General features: G+C 45.6%; 1 protein-coding gene across 6 annotated transcripts in view; it reads left to right on the top strand.

Annotated features, from left to right (window-relative positions):
* MTHFD1L (methylenetetrahydrofolate dehydrogenase (NADP+ dependent) 1 like) overlaps positions 1-17,946 on the top strand; it is a 225,912-nt gene that overhangs the window by 152,327 nt on the left and 55,639 nt on the right. Inside the window, exon 27 of one of the 6 annotated variants that reach the window (XM_022559240.2) lies at positions 8,653-8,734. The exons of the other annotated variants lie outside the window; for them this stretch is intronic. Coding sequence (XP_022414948.2) covers positions 8,653-8,709 — 57 coding nt within the window. The 3' untranslated portion in view covers positions 8,710-8,734. The remainder of the gene's footprint in view (positions 1-8,652; positions 8,735-17,946) is intronic. 6 annotated transcript variants of the gene reach the window in all.

Below are 17,946 nucleotides of genomic sequence, written 5' to 3' on the forward strand. Positions count from 1 at the left end.
CTTCCTCACACAGTGACGTGTTGTCAGGACAGTTGGCTTGGAGAGGTGTCCAACCAAGTGTGAATTCCTAGCAGAAGTCCATTTGAAGGTAGTTTTTGGTGTCTCGGACTATTTTCCTTTGATATCACATCGAGGCAATGAGATTAGCTCCTTAGAGGAACTTAGAAGTCCTGTTGAATATGAAGTCTTCTCTATTGACAAACTTAGGACACAAAATTAGGACCTAATGGTTATTAAGGACAAGAATATGAGCTGGAATCTTGGGCTTAAGCCATCCTGCAGTCTACCCTGAAGGGATTAAGACTTCCTACAGCGTTTACGTGGTGTTCGGTGCCAGTTAGAGCCTTTCTGGGGGACACAGTGGCTACTTGAAACGGTGGAGAGAATCCTAGTGCTTTGGCCTCACAGACCAATGGGGAGAGAGAAGCATCTAGGCTGGGGGCTGTAAGATGCAGTGCGTCAGAGCTCCCAGTCTGTCTGGAGCAGTGATTCTCACTGGGCAGTTCCCCTGTCCCTTCCTACACCCTTCACTTTGGCCCCTGTGCTCTTTCTGGAACAGGCCGTGTGATCCTGGGCACTGAATATATGTACATGCCATGATTGGTCTGGGCTGGCCCCATCAGAGCACGGAAATCTGTCCAGGGAATGGGGACTAAAAAATCATCGGTAAAACAAACAGCTCATTGAACGAGCAAACGGGCCCTGGTGTGGCCTTCATTTCCACTCTGTGACCTGACCTGGCCACATCTCTACCCAGGTGCCCCACTGACAACCTCGCTTAGCTTGACTCTGGAAAGCAGGAAACTGCTGGAGCGTGTTTGGGAAATCAGTGATGTCATCCACAGCGAATGCTGGGTGGAGAGTTACTGGTCTGCGGGGAACGGGGGCCAGTGAAAGCGCAAGCTGGGGCCCCACCCAGCCAAGTCATTGCCGTTTTCTTTCTCACATTTCAGTTAAGCTCACTTTGTTTTCCGTTCTCCTCCCTCTCCTGTAAAAGTATGTACTGAATGTTCTGTTTCCGCTGCATCTGATTCAGGTCAGTGATGAAGTTATTCTGCAGCTCAGTGGGGAGATGTTTTCCTCCTGGCACACCGGCCCTACTCAGGGATGCATAGTTATAAACTCGGTCCACTTGGTTAGGCATGGATTAATTCAGACATTGTAGGTTTCAAACCAGTGCACTACTCCTCACATTTTCCAGAGATTCATGGCCAGGTACACACACTCACTCCTCAAGCTGCCTTTATTTTTTTAAATAAATTTATTTATTTATTTTTGGCTGCGCTGGGTCTTCATTGCTATGCAAGGGCTTTCTCTAGTTGCAGAGAGGGGGCTACTCTTGTTTGCAGTGTGCAGGCTTCTCATTGGGTGGCTTCTCTTGTTGCAGAGCACGGGCTCTCGGCATGCAGGCTTCCGTAGTTGTGGCGTGTGGGCTCAGTAGTTGTGGCTCGCGAGCTCTAGAGCACAGGCTCAGTAGTTGTGGCGCACCAGCTTAGCTGCTCCGCGGCATGTGGGATCTCTCCCCGGACCAGGGCTCGAACCCGTGTCCCCTGCATTGGCAGGTGGATTCTTCACCACTGCGCCACCAGGGAAGTCCCCCCAAGCTGCCATTAAATGAGATGGCTAAGCAGTCGTGTTGTAAAGAGCTTCCCGTCCTGTGAGATCACACAGAAGGTCTGTCGGAAGCTCAGCGTTGGGCATATTTCCTGCAAAATCATCCACTCCTCCTCTCTCCTTTCCCTCACTCTCCTCTTGCCTTACTTTCCCCACACACACCACCCACCACCCCCCCGACAAATAAAGAAACTCTTAGCTTTTTTTTTTTTTTTTTTTTTTTCCCGGTACGCGGGCCTCTCACTGTTGCGGCGTCTCCCGTTGTGGAGCACAGGCTCCGGACGCGCAGGCTCAGCGGCCATGGCTCACGGGCCCAGCCGCTCCGCGGCATGTGGGATCTTCCCAGACCGGGGCACGAACCCGTGTCCCCTGCATCGGCAGGCGGACTCTCAACCACTGCGCCACCAGGGAAGCCCTCTTAGCTTATTTTTTAAAAGTCTCTTCAAGTGACCTTCCTAACTCCCATGTTCCCTGGCCCCAGTTAACCCGACACCTGAAATCTCTGTGATTAGTTTGAAATAATCCAGACTCGCTGCACACATTGCCCGCAAGCCTCCCCTCCCCATCTGGCCTCACTTTCTTTGTATCGCTGTGTCCTTTCACCCCATTTGTGTGGACCTGGTCGGGTTCCTCTTCTCCACCCAGCTTGGGTCTCTCTCCCACTGCTCTTCTTATCTCTACATCAGGATTTCCTGCTTTCTCCCAAGCATGCCCTTCCTCTGGAGCAGGCATCCCTCACTTCCTCTTATCCTGACGTGGCTGCAGCAAGTGGCCCAGTTGCTCTGTGACCATGCCCCCTTCCCGGCGTCCAGAGGAGAGGCACACGTGTGTTGTCCAGCAGGAGATAACTCATCCCTGCCTTTTCAGTATGGCATGTTTCAGCAAAAGGGAAGTGACCAGCACATTCTCGATTTCCAGAAGCTGTTTATCAGATTGATGAGACACAGGAAGCTTTGTGACTCAGGAAAATGTTTGCCCCTCTACCACATACTGTTATCTAGGTCTAGTCCATTTGTTTCAATGACCTTTTCTCCCTGAGTTTGATGCTAATGTTGTTTTGTTTTGTTTTAAAATTGTGGTTTTTTAAATTTTATTTATTTTTATTTTTTGCTACATTGGGTCTTCGTTGCTGCGTGCGGGCTTTCTCTAGTTGCGGCGAGCGGGGGCTACTCTTCGTTGCAGTGCGAGGGCTTCTCATTGCTGTGGCTTCTCTTGTTGCGGAGCACGGGCTCTAGGCACGCAGGCTTCAGTAGTTGTGGCACGCGGGCTCAGTAGTTGTGGCGCATGGGCTTAGTTGCTCTGTGGCATGTAGGATCTTGCCAGACCAGGGCTCGAACCCATGTCCCCTGCACTGGCAGGCGGATTCTCAACCACTGCACCACCAGGGAAGCCCAATGCTAATATATTTTTAGCATAAATATAAAATTACTTCAAATGAAATCAGCCTCAGCCAGGGAAACGTGCTGAGTAATAATGTTACCAGATATTTCTATTATTGAGTTAATTATTTTTTAATTGGCTTAAACTTTTAACCTTCCACTAGTAATCCCTATGTGTAGGCTCTGTCTTTCTTATTTTCTATGAACCTAGAAAAGGGTACTTGTGGCGCTTAAGTGTCCACCCCTATCATCAGGGTATTGACCTTTTGTTTTCTCTAGGGATTGATGAAATTGGCCCATTCCTCTTCCACTTCCATCTCTAGCCTACTTGTTTCCTGCCACATTTAGTAGTTTGGATTCAGAGCATAAAATTGCCAATCAAGATATACGCAAGTCAGAAAGACATCCATAAAAGTATCTGGTACTCGTGGCACTTCTCTTTATTCTATGCCTCTTGGTTGCATTTGTTTACTTTGTTATCCTAGTCTGTACTAAGAGGCAATATAGTCAGAAGCAGCTAAGCAGTTTAAGAAAGGGTAATAAAATTAATACAAACCAAAATACCAGCTTTCAAATTAAATAAATGGGCCACCGTCAGAGTCAGTTGGAGCATTTGGTGGGAATGAATGAACAGGAAGAAAAGCTAGATTTAGAAGAAAAATATGGCGCTTTCAACTGGGATTGTAATTTGAGGGAGGAGTATGGTTGATGTTGTCTGGAGCTCATAGCAGTTCACAGGCTTAACCATGTATGTGTTCATCAGAGTATCCACCCATGGACATCAGATTAAACGTTAAAATAAAAATAGTATATGTCCCTGTAAAACATTTGTGGTATACTGCTTTTGGAAAAGTTGGTTCCCCCTGCTGTTTTCTGGGTATCATTGAAAATTCAAAACATTTTATACCAGTGACTATAGCCAGATCTAATTAAATCAGGGAACAAGTATAAAGTAGGTATTAGAGAAATAATTTATGTTGAGTTAAGTGATCAAACGGAGGTATTTATATATATAGTCCCTGGAAGACCCAGAATGAAAATTCATAGTCACATTGCCACCCTTCTGTAAGGATTTCCAGGGGTACCTGCATTATGTATGTGCCCTTGGCCAGTGTGCTGAGGGGGAAACCTAGGGCTAAGAATACAAGCTGAATCCATAGTGTATGTCAGTCTCCTGTTTGAGACTTAACCCAGCCCCAAGAATCAGCTCTGGGGAGTGTAAAGCCTGTGAAAGTCACTGGGTAACCCCCATGCTTCTTTGTACCTTCCAAAATCCATCATCCAGTTCTCAAATTTATCTGTGTTTCTTCTCTGAAGACATATTTACTCACTCCAGAACCTTCCCCCAGGACTGGCATTGTGACCCCCTACTCACCTCCCAACACTGCATTTCTCACTCAAGCACACCTCTGCCTTTGTGCTGCCAGCTCTACCCAGCTAAGATCTCTTGCAGTTATTTCCTTTGGGTGTCCTATCCTTTATCAAGTCGCCTTACCCAGTGTCTCCTGTTAATCCAGGCCTCCCCAGGGTAGAGACCCTGCCTTTGGTTCCCTTGATCTGTCCACACTGGGGAGTCCAGTGTAGAACATACGGCTGAGCCAACCCAGTGTGAGGGGGCCAGCCAGCTGCGCGGAGGGCACGGGGGTCCTTAAGGTGTCCTCTGCCGATGTGACCTCTCAGTATCAGGATCTCCACTCCAGTCCCAGTCTGGAAAAGCACATCTTGTAAGAAACTAAGGGGACAGGCTCAAATGCCCACCTATCTTATCTGCTTGTAACTCCAGCCTTTCGGGGTCAGTGCCGTAGCCCTTCTTTTCAAACCAGTTACTGACCAGCAATGCTATAAATCAGGTCTAAATATATTTTTCTTAACGTGTTTAGATATGGACTTACAGATCGAATATCTCACCAAGCTGTATCACTTGGCATACCGCCGTTTGTGTGGAAACTGCTTGTCACATTTTGTGTTAATGAATCTCAGCCCTCATTTCAGTGGGAATAATAATAGTAGTAATAATAATAATAATAAATAATAGCTGTTCTTACTACAGGCCAGACACTCTTCCCAATGCTTTATGTAGATGAACTCATTCATTACCCCTCGTACCAGCCCTGTGAGCCAAGTTAGTGATAAATGGCCAAGGAGAGTTCCAGCGCTCCATGAATATTAAGGTTTATGAGATCTTTGCACAAGAATAACTTAAATTTTGAACATCTTGATGTTTTCTTTTCAGTAGGTCAGTCTGTGTATTTCCGATGCCATGTGTGCTGCACACTGAGACATAAAACAAAGCATAGGGGCTTCCCTGGTGGCGCAGTGGTTGGGAGTCCGCCTGCCGATGCAGGGGACATGGGTTCGTGCCCTGGTTCGGGAAGATCCCACATGCCGCGGAGCGGCTGGGCCCGTGAGCCATGGCCGCTGAGCCTGCGCGTCCGAAGCCTGTGCTCCGCAATGGGAGAGGCCACAGCAGTGAGAGGCCCGCCTACCACAAAAAAAAAAAAAAAAAAAAAAAAAAAAGCATAAAAGGTGGTGCCACCCTTCAGGGACAGCAGGATGCTTGGATAATAGAGCATCAACACCAGGAAATTAAAGCAAATGGTTTGTGCAGTTTGCTTGCCACAAGGAAAGCATAATTGATCCATGCAGTAAAACCTCAAAGAAAGCCAAGACCACAGTGGGTCTTTGGGTAGGCTGAGAAGGTTGGCTAGAGATTGGGGCCTTGGGTAACATACTGGGGCATACTAGGACGTTTGAGATTTTGTGGGTGGAGGACCACCTGGCATCAGTCACCTGAAGGAGGTAGAGACAGGTCAGGAGCCCTTAGTGCATGTGGTAGTCCCAGGATGGGGGCAGTAATGGTAGAAATGGAGAGGATGGTGTGTGGCCAGGAGACGACTGGGAGTCACAGAAACTGAACATGGATGGAATATGAGGAGGGGTCCAAGGTGACTCCCGAGGACCTGGAAGGAAGGGCGCACAAAGAGCGAGCTGGTGTTTCAGTGGAGGTGACTGGGAGCGCCATGTTGTCTGAGGTGCCTGTTGGATTTCCCCGTCAAGTCATCCATCAGCCAGTTAGAAATTCGTTTTTGGAGCTCTGGAGAGAGGCCAGAGCAAAAACATGGAGACTTTTTGTACATTCGGGTGATACACAGTCTCCAAGTTCCCTTCCAATTCAAAACATTGTTGCCTGTCTGATGTGCACTATGCACTGGGTGACCGAGTCGGAAAAGACCCAACCCCTGCCCTGGATGCTTAGTGCTGACAGACTAATAGAGCTAAGCAAAGTGTTGAAGGTGCCGGGTTGAGGAAGGGGTGCTCGCTTCTCCTGAGGGAAAGGACAGCCGTGCAGAGAAGCTGCTTGGAAGTGCCCTTGGTGTCCTGAAAAAGGGCAGCGTTTAGGGGGGAATCATTCCAGACAGACCAGTGGGCAGGCACCTGACTGCAGATGGCCTTAGACCCTGTAGTTAGGAGTTGAACTTGACCGTGAAGGCAGTGGGAGGGAGCCCTTAACCGATGGAAGGATGTAATGAGATCATTCCAAGGCCTCTGCCTTGACAGCTCCAGGGGGCCCTTCACAGCAGTAAGTGTGAATGGTTGTCCCTGGGCATGGGCAGGGCCACCTCCTGCATGGCCACAACACAAGGTCTCTGGGTCATTCTTTATTGCCTTTGAGGCAGAAAAGCAAAACTTCCAGCAGTTTCCCTTGCCCAGGCTGGTGAGCCCTGTTCCAGGCCGGACCTTGTACTAGGTAACAAGGAAAGCCAGAAGCATCAAAACGGGCGGCTCCAGGCTGTGTCTGGGGACAGATGAGCTGTTTCTGCACTCTATGTGGTTGCCTGTAGTGAAATACTATTTCTGTGTCCATTTAGTCATTAAGCCTCGATAATTTGGTTTCTGAATGGACCGTGATTTGCTGCAGGTCAGAGGCTTTTAAAGTTGTTTCAAGCTACATTACACAAATAAAGAGAATTCTCCTAAAAATAAAGGAAGTAATCTCTTCTCTGTCTGAGACACCATGCATAATTTGTTGATCTTGCACAAATATTTCCAACCCATCAGAATCCTCTGTTTTCAGCGTGTTTGCGGCTCTATCACAATTATTATAAGCCCATGGGGACCAGTAACCTGGGTTTCCACTATCTTTGCTCTTTCTTTTTATGGAGCGGTTCAGTCTGCTTACAGGTGGCAAAGAGTTAACTTGTCATCAAAGCTGTAATATCACAATGATATGTGAAAAGTTCTCCCTGAAGTGTAAGTGCCAAGTACTTGCTCATATTAAGAGACAGTTTTTTGTTTGGGCCTGAAAATAATTATAACAAGGACTCTTCTGCAAAAGGTCGGTTCTCCAAGTTGCATATGGTCAGTCCAGCTCCCAGTTCCGTGATGTGGTTGGCGTTCCCTCCAAAGTTTATAAAATAATGAATTTAGTAAATGACTCATTTGTAGTCCTTTATGCCGTCTATTTAAAGAAATAGTTTTCACATGGGTAAAAATCATTGCATAGGTAGCTGTAAGTTCTTTATTATTTACAATAACCACAAGTGACTTCTTTTTTTTTTTTTTTTTTGAAGTTGTTTTGACAGCCGGAGGTTGTTATTTTAATTTTGATAAGTTTGTCACAAAGAATGGAATGTGGTCCATTTTAGAGATGGAAAAGTTTGGGCAGGGAGAGAGGAGAGAGGCACCACCCTAACAATGGGATTCCAAAAGGAGATCTATTTGACTTCTTTGAAGTGCTTTTAGTTTTCATTTGAGGCTTAAATTGGAACCTGCTATCTTTCTTTGGAGTAGAATGCATTACAGACAGAAAAAATATATATATCACTGCAACCACGTCACTGGAAAAAGAACAGAAGATTTCAGGAAGAAGAAGAATATTAAGTGTATGGATTAGAATTTCAGACAGAGTCTTCTTGTCTTTGGACAATAAATAGTTAATGGTACATGGAAACCCTGATGGGGAATCTCTGCAGCACTGAAAAAAAAAAAAATGCCCATAAATCCCTCTTCAGCACTTCTTTGTGTTCACACATTCAAGCTGAGGACAAGGGTGGAATGTCCAGTTCATCTCAAGTGCACGGGGCTACTCTGCATCTTACCCTGACATCCTGTCCTCCTTCCTGTGTTATCAACATGCAGGCACTGCTCTCTGTGTATTATTAAACACAAACAAACAAAAACTCTGTCTACAGTAGTTCTGTACGTTTTCACAGATCTTCTATTGTGATTTTATTTCTTCCGTATCTTCTCTATTGAGCACATAAGCTCACATCTTTCTAGCCCCCAAAATAATCCATTCTCTTCCCCTAGATGTAATGTGTGATGCGAAAAGGAATCATTGAAAGGAGGGTTAAAGATACTAATGCCTGGATAGTTTCAGGACCCGAATGATTGTCTCTAAATACATACAGCGGCTATATGCTTATAATGTTTAATGACTTGGAGAAATAACTGGTTTGTTTAGTGGGAAAATAAGTGGGATTCATAGACTGTAATGTCAACAGTGTAAAAATGCATAGAAAAAGCAAGTAGAAACAAAGGGATGTTTACTTAAATTACAACGATAAAAATTAAAACTGTAATGAGCACTAACATCAGAGCCAGACAGCGTTTTCAGCAGTATATATTAACTCATCTAATGCTCAATGCCCCCTTCCAGGTAGGTAACATCACTGCCCTTGTCTACACAGAGGGAAACCGAGGACAGAGACATTAAGTAAATTGCCCTGATCATGGAGCCAGTAAGTAGTAAAACCGTGATTCAACCCCATCATTGCCTCCTCAGAAATATTATATCATCTTTCTGCTGATTATACGGCCTTATTTTCACATCCTATCCATTACTGGACACGAGCCTTGATTCTGGTAGCTGTCCAATTAGAAAGAGTGGCTTCAAACGACCTATTCTAAAACTAATCCCATTATGTGAGCAAATGATATCCAAAACCTTATTGCTTGATAGCCATTAATTGCATTATAGCTTTAATATTGTAGTACCTTAGGATAAACTGTCTAACTAAACTTTTGGTTGCTTAGCAGAAAGCTGTGTTGCTCAAAGGTAAATTTTTCATTGTGACATTTTTCAACCAGGCTTTCCTGGTTGAAACTATTGCCTTGAGTATCTTCTAAATCAGAAGAATGTCACCCTTTTTTTTTTTTTTTGGTGTTTCTGTCACCCATTAATGAATGTGCTTTAAAAGGTCAAAGGGGTCCAGAATTGTTTTCTACTGAGCTCTTTCTCTCTTTGGGATAGGTTGGTCATCTCTTCAGGTGAGAGACTTGATTTGGTTCCTTAATTTCACAAAAGTATTGTCAACCCTACCCGCCCAATGATTGATCTGCTAGGCCGTAGGACCCTGCTCAGCCAGCGGGATAGAATAGAGTCAGTCCCTGCTGTCACTGGAGATAATAACCCTGACCTGTCGGCTGCCAGGCCCAGCGCTTGGCACACAGTAGGTCCTAGTTATTGAATGAATTTCTTCCGATCTTAAGTGACAGTAGTATTTTGGGGTTATTTACTTTGTTTTCTGTGCTGCTTTCCCAAGGGAATGGAAATACCTTTTCAAGACACATCGTTGGCCTGAGTGTTCTCCCCTTTTTCTTGGGTTGTCAAGAAGCTCTGAAACTAATAAACAGCTCGGTTCTAATAATGGTAGGATGCCTGGACCACACACCTACTTTCTAACAGGACCTTGACATTTATTCAGTGTATATTTTCCTGATTCCTGTCAATCTATTTCTTCAACTTCATTTTAAAGTAAAAGCCTCCTTAAGTTGTTTGCTGAAAACCTCCACCTTTTGAAACCAGACTTCAGAAGATTAGGGGGCAAAGTCGAAATAAAGATACCACCCAGAATGCTCCAAGGCTAAAGAGATCTAGACTTTCCAACACACACACACACTCATACAATATACAATAAAATGTGTTCCTACCGTATCTTTCTCAATTCATACACTGCCCGGAATAGTCTTACCTTTGAGGAAAGCACTACACAAAATCCTTATTTTCATTGCCATTCAGGGATGGCCCACGGCTTATAGATTAGCGGTCTCAATTTCTTCTTTCCGTGTTTCATTTCCGTACCTAGTAAGAGCTTAAGCTGATTTACCGCACTGACGTTTTAATGAAATATAAATAGCTTCACAGAGAGACAAGAAAGATGTGTATCTAGTGCACCTTGAGACTCTGGGAAGGTCGGGACCATGTTGGGTTTCATAAAGGAGCAGGAAGTATGGAGGCACTGATTCTTGGGGTCTGTCGCATCGTGTTTGGCCTTTGGTGGAGGCTGCTTTTCTGATCCTGCAGAAGCTTGTTGCAGAAATGTGCCATTTGCTTGCTTTTAAGGATGACCTACAGGCTTGACAGCCAGCAAGAATCATGAACTGCATTATACACTTGCAAATTCTTCAGTGAGATCGATGATAATTAGCCTACAGAAGCCCATTTAACCCTCAAGATAGAGCTGTACCATGAAAATTATGCTTTGTGGGATACGTGTAATTTGCCCCCCACCTCCCCAGAAGGGAGAGCCACGGCTCACGCACACCCCCAACCCTGTGCCTGCAACAAAGCCCTGGTCCCCTCCTTTCCGAGGACTCCTGCCCCCGTCTGCATGGCTGGGCATGGCCTGGCCAAGTGAGTTGTCTAAGAGCATCTGCAGGTGTGGACCATGGGTTGTTTTTACTGTTTTAACTTATTTGATGACACCTGAACCAATATAGCGCCTTTCTCAAAACTTCGGAAGGAATTTTTTTTTTTTTTTTCACCAGAAGTGAGACAGCATCAGGATGAAGGGCAGGATGGTGCGTGGTGAGCACCCTAAATAAGGCATTGCCACATCTCGACTTAAAGTCTTGCCTCTGCCACAGGCCAAGGCCCTTCACCTCGCTGATGAGATGATGGCCTCTGGTCTCTGTCAGCTCCAAGCCACTGTAGTCCTAAACTGGATGTTGATTGGGTTTTTTATAAAATCAAAGTATAAAATTTGAGCATGTCCTTCTCTTTTGTGAGAAACGACTAGTACTAAATGATGCAGATGTTCTAAAAGCTATCAGGTACTTACCTGAGTATTAAGGCCCTTCTCTTACCATTTTGTTAAATAATTTTTATTCCTGAAAACGAACCGAGATACTGAGCATTCTTGCCAATCAAGGCACATAGATTGGCATTTGCCAGAGCAGTTTCTCAAGTTGACCTGACGCTGCATTTCACACACTCAGCCTGGAGGTTGGCTGTGCTCTCTGTCCCGAGGGCATGTGTACACATCTTCCAGGAGATGGTAGGGAAGGGCTCTTCCTCAGTACGTTGCATCATGCACCGGGGAGTCATCAATTTCATGTACAGGTAGGTCAGTGTTTCCAATGGATTTTGGCTTTGCTTGGTCCCAAATTCAAATCCTTCGTATATTGTAGGAAGGGAACAGTAGAGACTTGAAGAAGGACATTAGGGTTTAAGTGAAGGGCAAGGCAAGCCACGGTCAGCAAGCGGACATCTCTTAGATAAACAGCACTGAATTTGTGGGAAGCAATTCAGAAGAATCTGCTGAAAACACTTCAGGTAATATTTACATAGTAAAGAATCATATGCATTGCCCCGGGGTGGGTTATGGACAGAAGGCAGAGGACCACATGGGTCTGAGAAAAGGGAGCTCTGGAGAAGACGATTTTATTGTCATCACCAGGAGAGTCCAGGGCAGAGAGTTCTGTCCTTGGCAGTGACTAACCCTCTTCCTTTAGATGCACTTCAGGTACTCAAGCTAATGGTGACGATCCATCAGGGCATTCGAGCTTAATGAGTGCACCACTGTGCGACCACACAAATGCCTTATTTCTGACTCACTCATACAATATTTATTGAAGAGTGCTGTGCACTAGGCCATGAGAAACGAACAAAACAACAAAAGGACTGGGCCTTGCCCTCGTGGAGTTCACAGGCCAGTGAGGGGCAGCAGTTAAATATATTAACACCTTAAAGAGCCGAGCGCTCTTTCCTCCTGAGAGACAGAGGGATGCAGGGGTGCCCCAGAGCCCATGGGAGCAGATGGCACTGGGAGCTGGCAGGGTTGGGGAGCTCAGGCTGGGCATGGGGTTGCCTCATCCTACTTGTGAGGGATGAGAAGAGACTAGTCAGGTGACGTGGGACAGGAAAACAGCAACACATAAAGCATCAAGGTGAGACGGAACGTGGTACTATGGTGATCGTGTGTGCAGGCAACAAGAGATTTGGACGGAGCGAGAGCAGCGACACTGGGCAGGAAGCTAAGGCCCAGGTCGTGCGAGGCCTTGAGGGCCAAGCTTAGGAATCAGAACTGAATTCTGCAGGACCTGTGGATTTTAAGCAGAGCATTGTCATCACTGTGTTCACAGTTTAGAGCCATTTGGAGAGAAAGGAGGCCACAGTCATGAATACCTAGTTAGGAGGTGGTAGTACTGATGGTTAGGAAGGCGAGAAGCGCGCAGCCTAGCCTGCAGCACAGCCAGTGAAGGTGGAGGAGGACATGGATACCAGAGGGATTATGGGGGTAGAATGAGCTGGACTCAATAAGCAGGAGAGGGGAGGAGAGAGTTCAGAAATGGCTCAAGGGCTTCCCTGGTGGCGCAGTGGCTGAGAGTCCGCCTGCCGATGCAGGGGACGCGGGTTCGTGCCCCGGTCCGGGAAGATCCCACGTGCCGCGGAGCGGCTGGGCCCGTGAGCCATGGCCGCTGAGCCTGCGCGTCCGGAGCCTGTGCTCCACAACGGGAGAGGCCACAGCAGTGAGAGGCCCGCGTACCGCAAAAAAAGAAAAAAAAAAAAGGCTCAAATGTCTGACTTGTTCCCCAGGTGGGCCTGGTTGTCGTTTGCTTAGATAAGCAAAAAAGGAGGAAAAACCAATTTTAGGAGGCAAATAATTGTGTTGGGGGAACCCAAACCACCCCCAGTGATTCACTAGAGGGACTCAGCATATAGTCACACTCACAGTTACAATTTATTACAGCAAAAGGATACAAAGCAAAATCAGCTAAGGGAAAAGGCACGTGGGGTGAAGTGCAGAGGAACGCAGGCACCCTCTGCCTGGCACTCACCAAATTCCAGACTCCCACAAGAGAAGCAGGTGTTCAGTATAAACCCTTTCAAAAGCCAAGTTCCCAGACACCAGCCTTGCAAACAGGCCTAAGGGTAGCTTTCTCTCTTCCGCACGATAGCGAATTCCGTTTTGAACATTCTGAGTCTGAAGCATTTGTTGTAAGTTCAAGTGAAGATGTCCACTGGGCAATTGGTTATTGGGTCTAGGGTTCGGTAGAGAGATCTGGGCTATAAATTAAATGTTCTGGAGTCATTAGCACTACTAAGACCAGCGTCACACAGAGAGGAAGCCCACCCCTGGATGTCTCCCAGCCACCATGCTGGAGATCGTCCAGTTCAACTCTCTCATTATATAAATGAAAAAACTAGGACCCTACTATGGGGCTTGCCTGTGCTTTTTTCTGTTTCATGTCTGTTGCTCTTTCCATCATTCTGCACTGCCTTCTCAAAATGGCTAAGTCATACCTCACCCAAAATGAATAAAATGGGATTTAGATGATAAAACAGACTTTGTAAGTTTGCTTAATGCAACTTACTTCACAGTGAATCCTTGGACCCTAAAAAGTCGAGTTGATCACATCGAGGCCTCCACACGGAAGAAATTTCTAAGCAGCCACTAAGTCAACCATTCATGGTCAACCCGTCTGGATTATCAACGGGCAGTAAATTATTAGGACCTTTCCCATCTCTTTCCTCTTGTGTCCGTTCAACAAATTTTTATGTTTCCACTCCGTTTGCCACTAGGAATAAAAAGGTGAATGTGGCAAAGTCTTTGCCTTCACGAACTTATTCCCTAGGGTCAGGAAAGAGGAAAACACAATATATTAGCGGTGTGTCGGGGCAAGAGTGTGGGCAGGGTGACCCCTTGGATATGGGAAATGAAAAGAAGTCAAACTCAAAACATGTTAGTTTTTTGCTTGAAGCTCTGATAAAGGATAAACTGGAACTTGAAAACTGTCAAATGAGGTTGCTGCATATTTACTTAGTTTTGGATTTCATTCCTGGGTGGCCTTAAACTTGGATAGACAAGTACTAGAAAGCGATGTTGACTGTAGTTCTGCAAGAGATCCATTTAACTCAACACATGTAAGTCGGCTTTGGTCTTAGAAGTTAACTTTGGTGCCTAAACAGGTAACCTCCTCTCATGCCCCCTCAAGCCCTTTTATGGCTAGATTGAATGCATTCACATGTGTTTGCTGCTTTCTGTGTGATTATTAATAGTCCATTTTGCATTATTCTAAGTTGTCTCAGGGGATGTCATGTAATATGTACAGAGTCAAACTTAATGGTAGAATGTCGATTTTAAAATAAGTTGCAGGTCATTTGTATAGTCTCAAAATGCATATTAAAAAAAACAAAATATTTCCCTCTCGAATCTTTACTCCTATCTCAGCTTCATTTACTGCCTCATTTGTCATCTAAGCAGTCTTTGTTCTTTCAGCTTTCAAACATAATTAACTGATGGTGTGCAGCGTAGCATAAGAAAAAGGCTGAATATATTGTAAGATGAGCAATCAGGGGAAACACCCATCTTTCTTTTCTTTTATATTTTACCAACATCTATGTCTTATGTGGATGTCAGGGCAGTTTGCTTATTTCCCTGTTGAGAATTTTTGCGCTTTTAGCATAACGTTTCCTTTCCATTAAGCTAGCCAAATATAATATTGACAGATTCATGAAGCCTTCCATCTGATACTGTTGTAAACTTATGCAAATATATTTAGACGGTTAAGCGAATAGAATAATTAAACAGCCAGATGTCAAGAATGGGGAGTGGCCGTGTCCATCACGTTATCTGGACTCAAGCTGGAAGTTAATGAAATTGGAGCACAAATTCAAGTCTTTGGTTTTGAAGGTATACTATACCTTCAAAAGCAAAGACTTGAATTTGTGCTGCAGTTTTTTTCAGGAGGGCAATAATTTGAATAAAGCGCAGTGCAATATTATAGTTGTTGCAGGGAGTTATGAGCATTTCTGGGAGTGTTCGTCTCCAGCACATGCTACTTAGAATTTGAAAAGATATTCAGTGTGTCTTTGCCATGAATCTTTCCACTGGGACCAGGCCACTCCTGGATGAACTCACAGATTGAGAGTTTCTCAAAATACATAATCAGATTGTTGGTCTTAAAAATATACTATTTTAAAGTCTTGAAACATCAAAGAATGAAAATAAGGTTAATATTTGGCAGAAATAGTCAGTTTGAGGAGTTGTCTCTTTCAAAACTCTGATTTCACTTACAGAGTTCGCTTCCAAAAAAAATTCACTGTGCATGTCATAAATTAAAATTTTTTCTCTTTATGCCATTCCTTAAATTCCTGATAAATTCCCTTGAAGTGTTAAATTGTTTTTAACTTGTTGGGAATAGAGGTTTGGTAGGTTTGGGGTTTAAGTGCAATTTAGTGAAGACTGGTTTAATATTCACCATAGTTCCAAACAAAAACCTTAAACTATTAAACGAGATCATAGCTTATAACTTTTCAAGGTAGCAAATGTTTGCTAACCTTGAAAAATGTGTTAATGTGTTAATGGTCGTAAATGACCTCCTGCACATCTCTTTACACTTTTGGACCTTTGGTGTGATTTAATTTAGGACCATCTGCAGTGCCACTCCCGTCTCACAGCCATGGGTAGGGGCCCACGTGAGCAAAGGAAGAGCTGTTCATGCAAGCGATTGAGCAGACATGCCGACCCTTGTTCTATGGGAAGAGACCACCTGCCTGGGACTCGGGCCACCGTGGCTCCACCTCCCAGGCAGCTTCTCAGTGCTCCCCCGCGTCCCCCGCAGGGCCCGCCCCGCCGGACAGCCCCTGCTCCAGGCTGGTGGCCTAGGCAGGGGCTCCTGGCCAGCGAAGTCTGACCCTCACTGTGCTCGTCAGAACCCGCTTCTCATGGCAGTAAGAGAAACTCAACTCAAGTGTATACAGAAAGAAGAACTGACCTAGATAACAGAGGTCTAGGATCGTCTGGCTTTAGCCACTGCTGCCTTCCGGCTTCAGCTGTCCGTTTCTCAGCCCTGCCTCTCTGGAAGGGATGCCCTCCATATCACAGAGTGACCTACTTCAAACGTAAAACCCACTATCCCAGAGGAAGACGAACCTTGTCTCTCCCACAGACTGCCTATTGGTACGGTTGACCCTTGAACAACGCCAGGCTTAGGGGCGCCAGCTTTAGCACAGTGGCAAATGCACGTGTAGCTTGTAGTGGGCCCTCTGGGTCTGCAGTTTCACATCCACAGAGTCAACCAGCCACGGGTTGTGTAGTTGTGTACCATTTACTATTGAAAAACAGCCCTGTGTAAGTGGGCCTGCTGCAGTTCAAACCCGCGTCGTTCAGGGGTCAGCTGTATTCAGGAATCCCCTGACGGCCCTGTTTGCCGCACATCCCCGTCCTGACCCACCAGTGTGTCCAGTGACTGTCATGACCATCCTGTGGGCGAGGCAGAGGCAGACCCCCCTGCACCACATGGAGCCCCCCTACAGTTACCGAAAAGCCGGGATAAGAGTGCCGGTCAGGCACGACCCCCAAAGGCTACTGCTCAGACTGTGTGTGGTCTGTAGAGTGAATAAATCGTGTCTCCCACGGGCCAGAACTACTGTTTGTTTAATTATAGATAGAGGTTGGCGTGGATGAAATACGAAGTCATTTAAAAACATAACTCAATTTATACTCTCTCCTCCTCATTATGCATTTTCATGTTGGATGGACTGTATGTACCCCATGGGAACCATTTTCTACTTCAAAAAGGGGTCTCCGTACTCACAACGATTAGGTAGCATTGGGTTTTTTTAAATAATGCTTTGGCTTGAAAAGAACCACAGGAAAAGTGCGTTGGTCCTTCGTCTGTTGCTCGCCTTTCCCCAGAGTGCATCCTTTTTGTGGTACTTGAGTCCGCCATCCTCACCAACCCCCCCTAACCGCATCCCCTCAAACTTAAGGTTTCTCATCTTATTCCTGCAAAATCCCTACAGTTATTCATCTCATCCCTCTCCTGTTCAGCTCTTTAAAGCAGTGTGTGTAGGTGTTTGTAGTCCACATTAGTGTTAAAAACGTATCAATTTCATTATTATAAAATCAAATTATATCAGTTTGATCAGTTTAAAATATCAATATTTATTTAAGCAGTTCTTTCAATCGTAATTTTTGTTAAGCCCATAAATAATAGATACCAGCTTGTGACACTGGAAATAAGTGTTAATAAAGTTTAAGGTTGGTAACGTATATACACACACCTATCTCCATGTACTGATGAAGTGAAATCTCTCAAACCCAGTGACCCAGACTTACCATGTGGTTGGCTCTTCTCCAGGAACTGGAACACGGTGGCCGCTTGCCAGCTTGGCATCACCACTGATTCCTTTTCTTTCTGCTCATGCTGTGCGGACACCAGCCAAATGAACTCTCCCGTCCCGTGTATCGCGTGTGGACTTCTGGTGCATGTAAACCATGGAGGCTTATTCTTGACTGCATGTCTGTAACTCAGTGAGGCTCTAAGGGAGACGCAGGAGGACTTGAAAGGAGCATTTGAATAACAAGTTTATTTTCAGGGATGGCAACATAAAAGAAATGAGAAATGCTAATAAACACGCAACACAATTCCAGTTAACTCCATTGGCAAGAGAGGAGGCTTTGGGTAAACAAACCAAAGTAACAGCTAGAATTCAGGTCTGATAACTGTGTTTTGATTAAGTCAAAAGATGGCAAAAGGGCTTCCCTGGTGGCGCAGTGGTTGAGAGTCCGCCTGCCGATGCAGGGGACACGGGTTTGTGCCCCGGTCCGGGAAGATCCCACATGCCGCGGAGCGGCTGGGCCCGTGAGCCATGGCCGCTGAGCCTGCGCATCCGGAGCCCGTGCTCCGCAACAGGAGAGGCCACAACAGTGAGAGGCCCGTG

Source organism: Delphinapterus leucas, chromosome 12 (assembly GCF_059928025.1).
Source record: "Delphinapterus leucas isolate spDelLeu-1000000601 "Yukka" chromosome 12, BTC_Dleu_Yukka2, whole genome shotgun sequence".
NCBI lineage: Eukaryota > Metazoa > Chordata > Mammalia > Artiodactyla > Monodontidae > Delphinapterus > Delphinapterus leucas.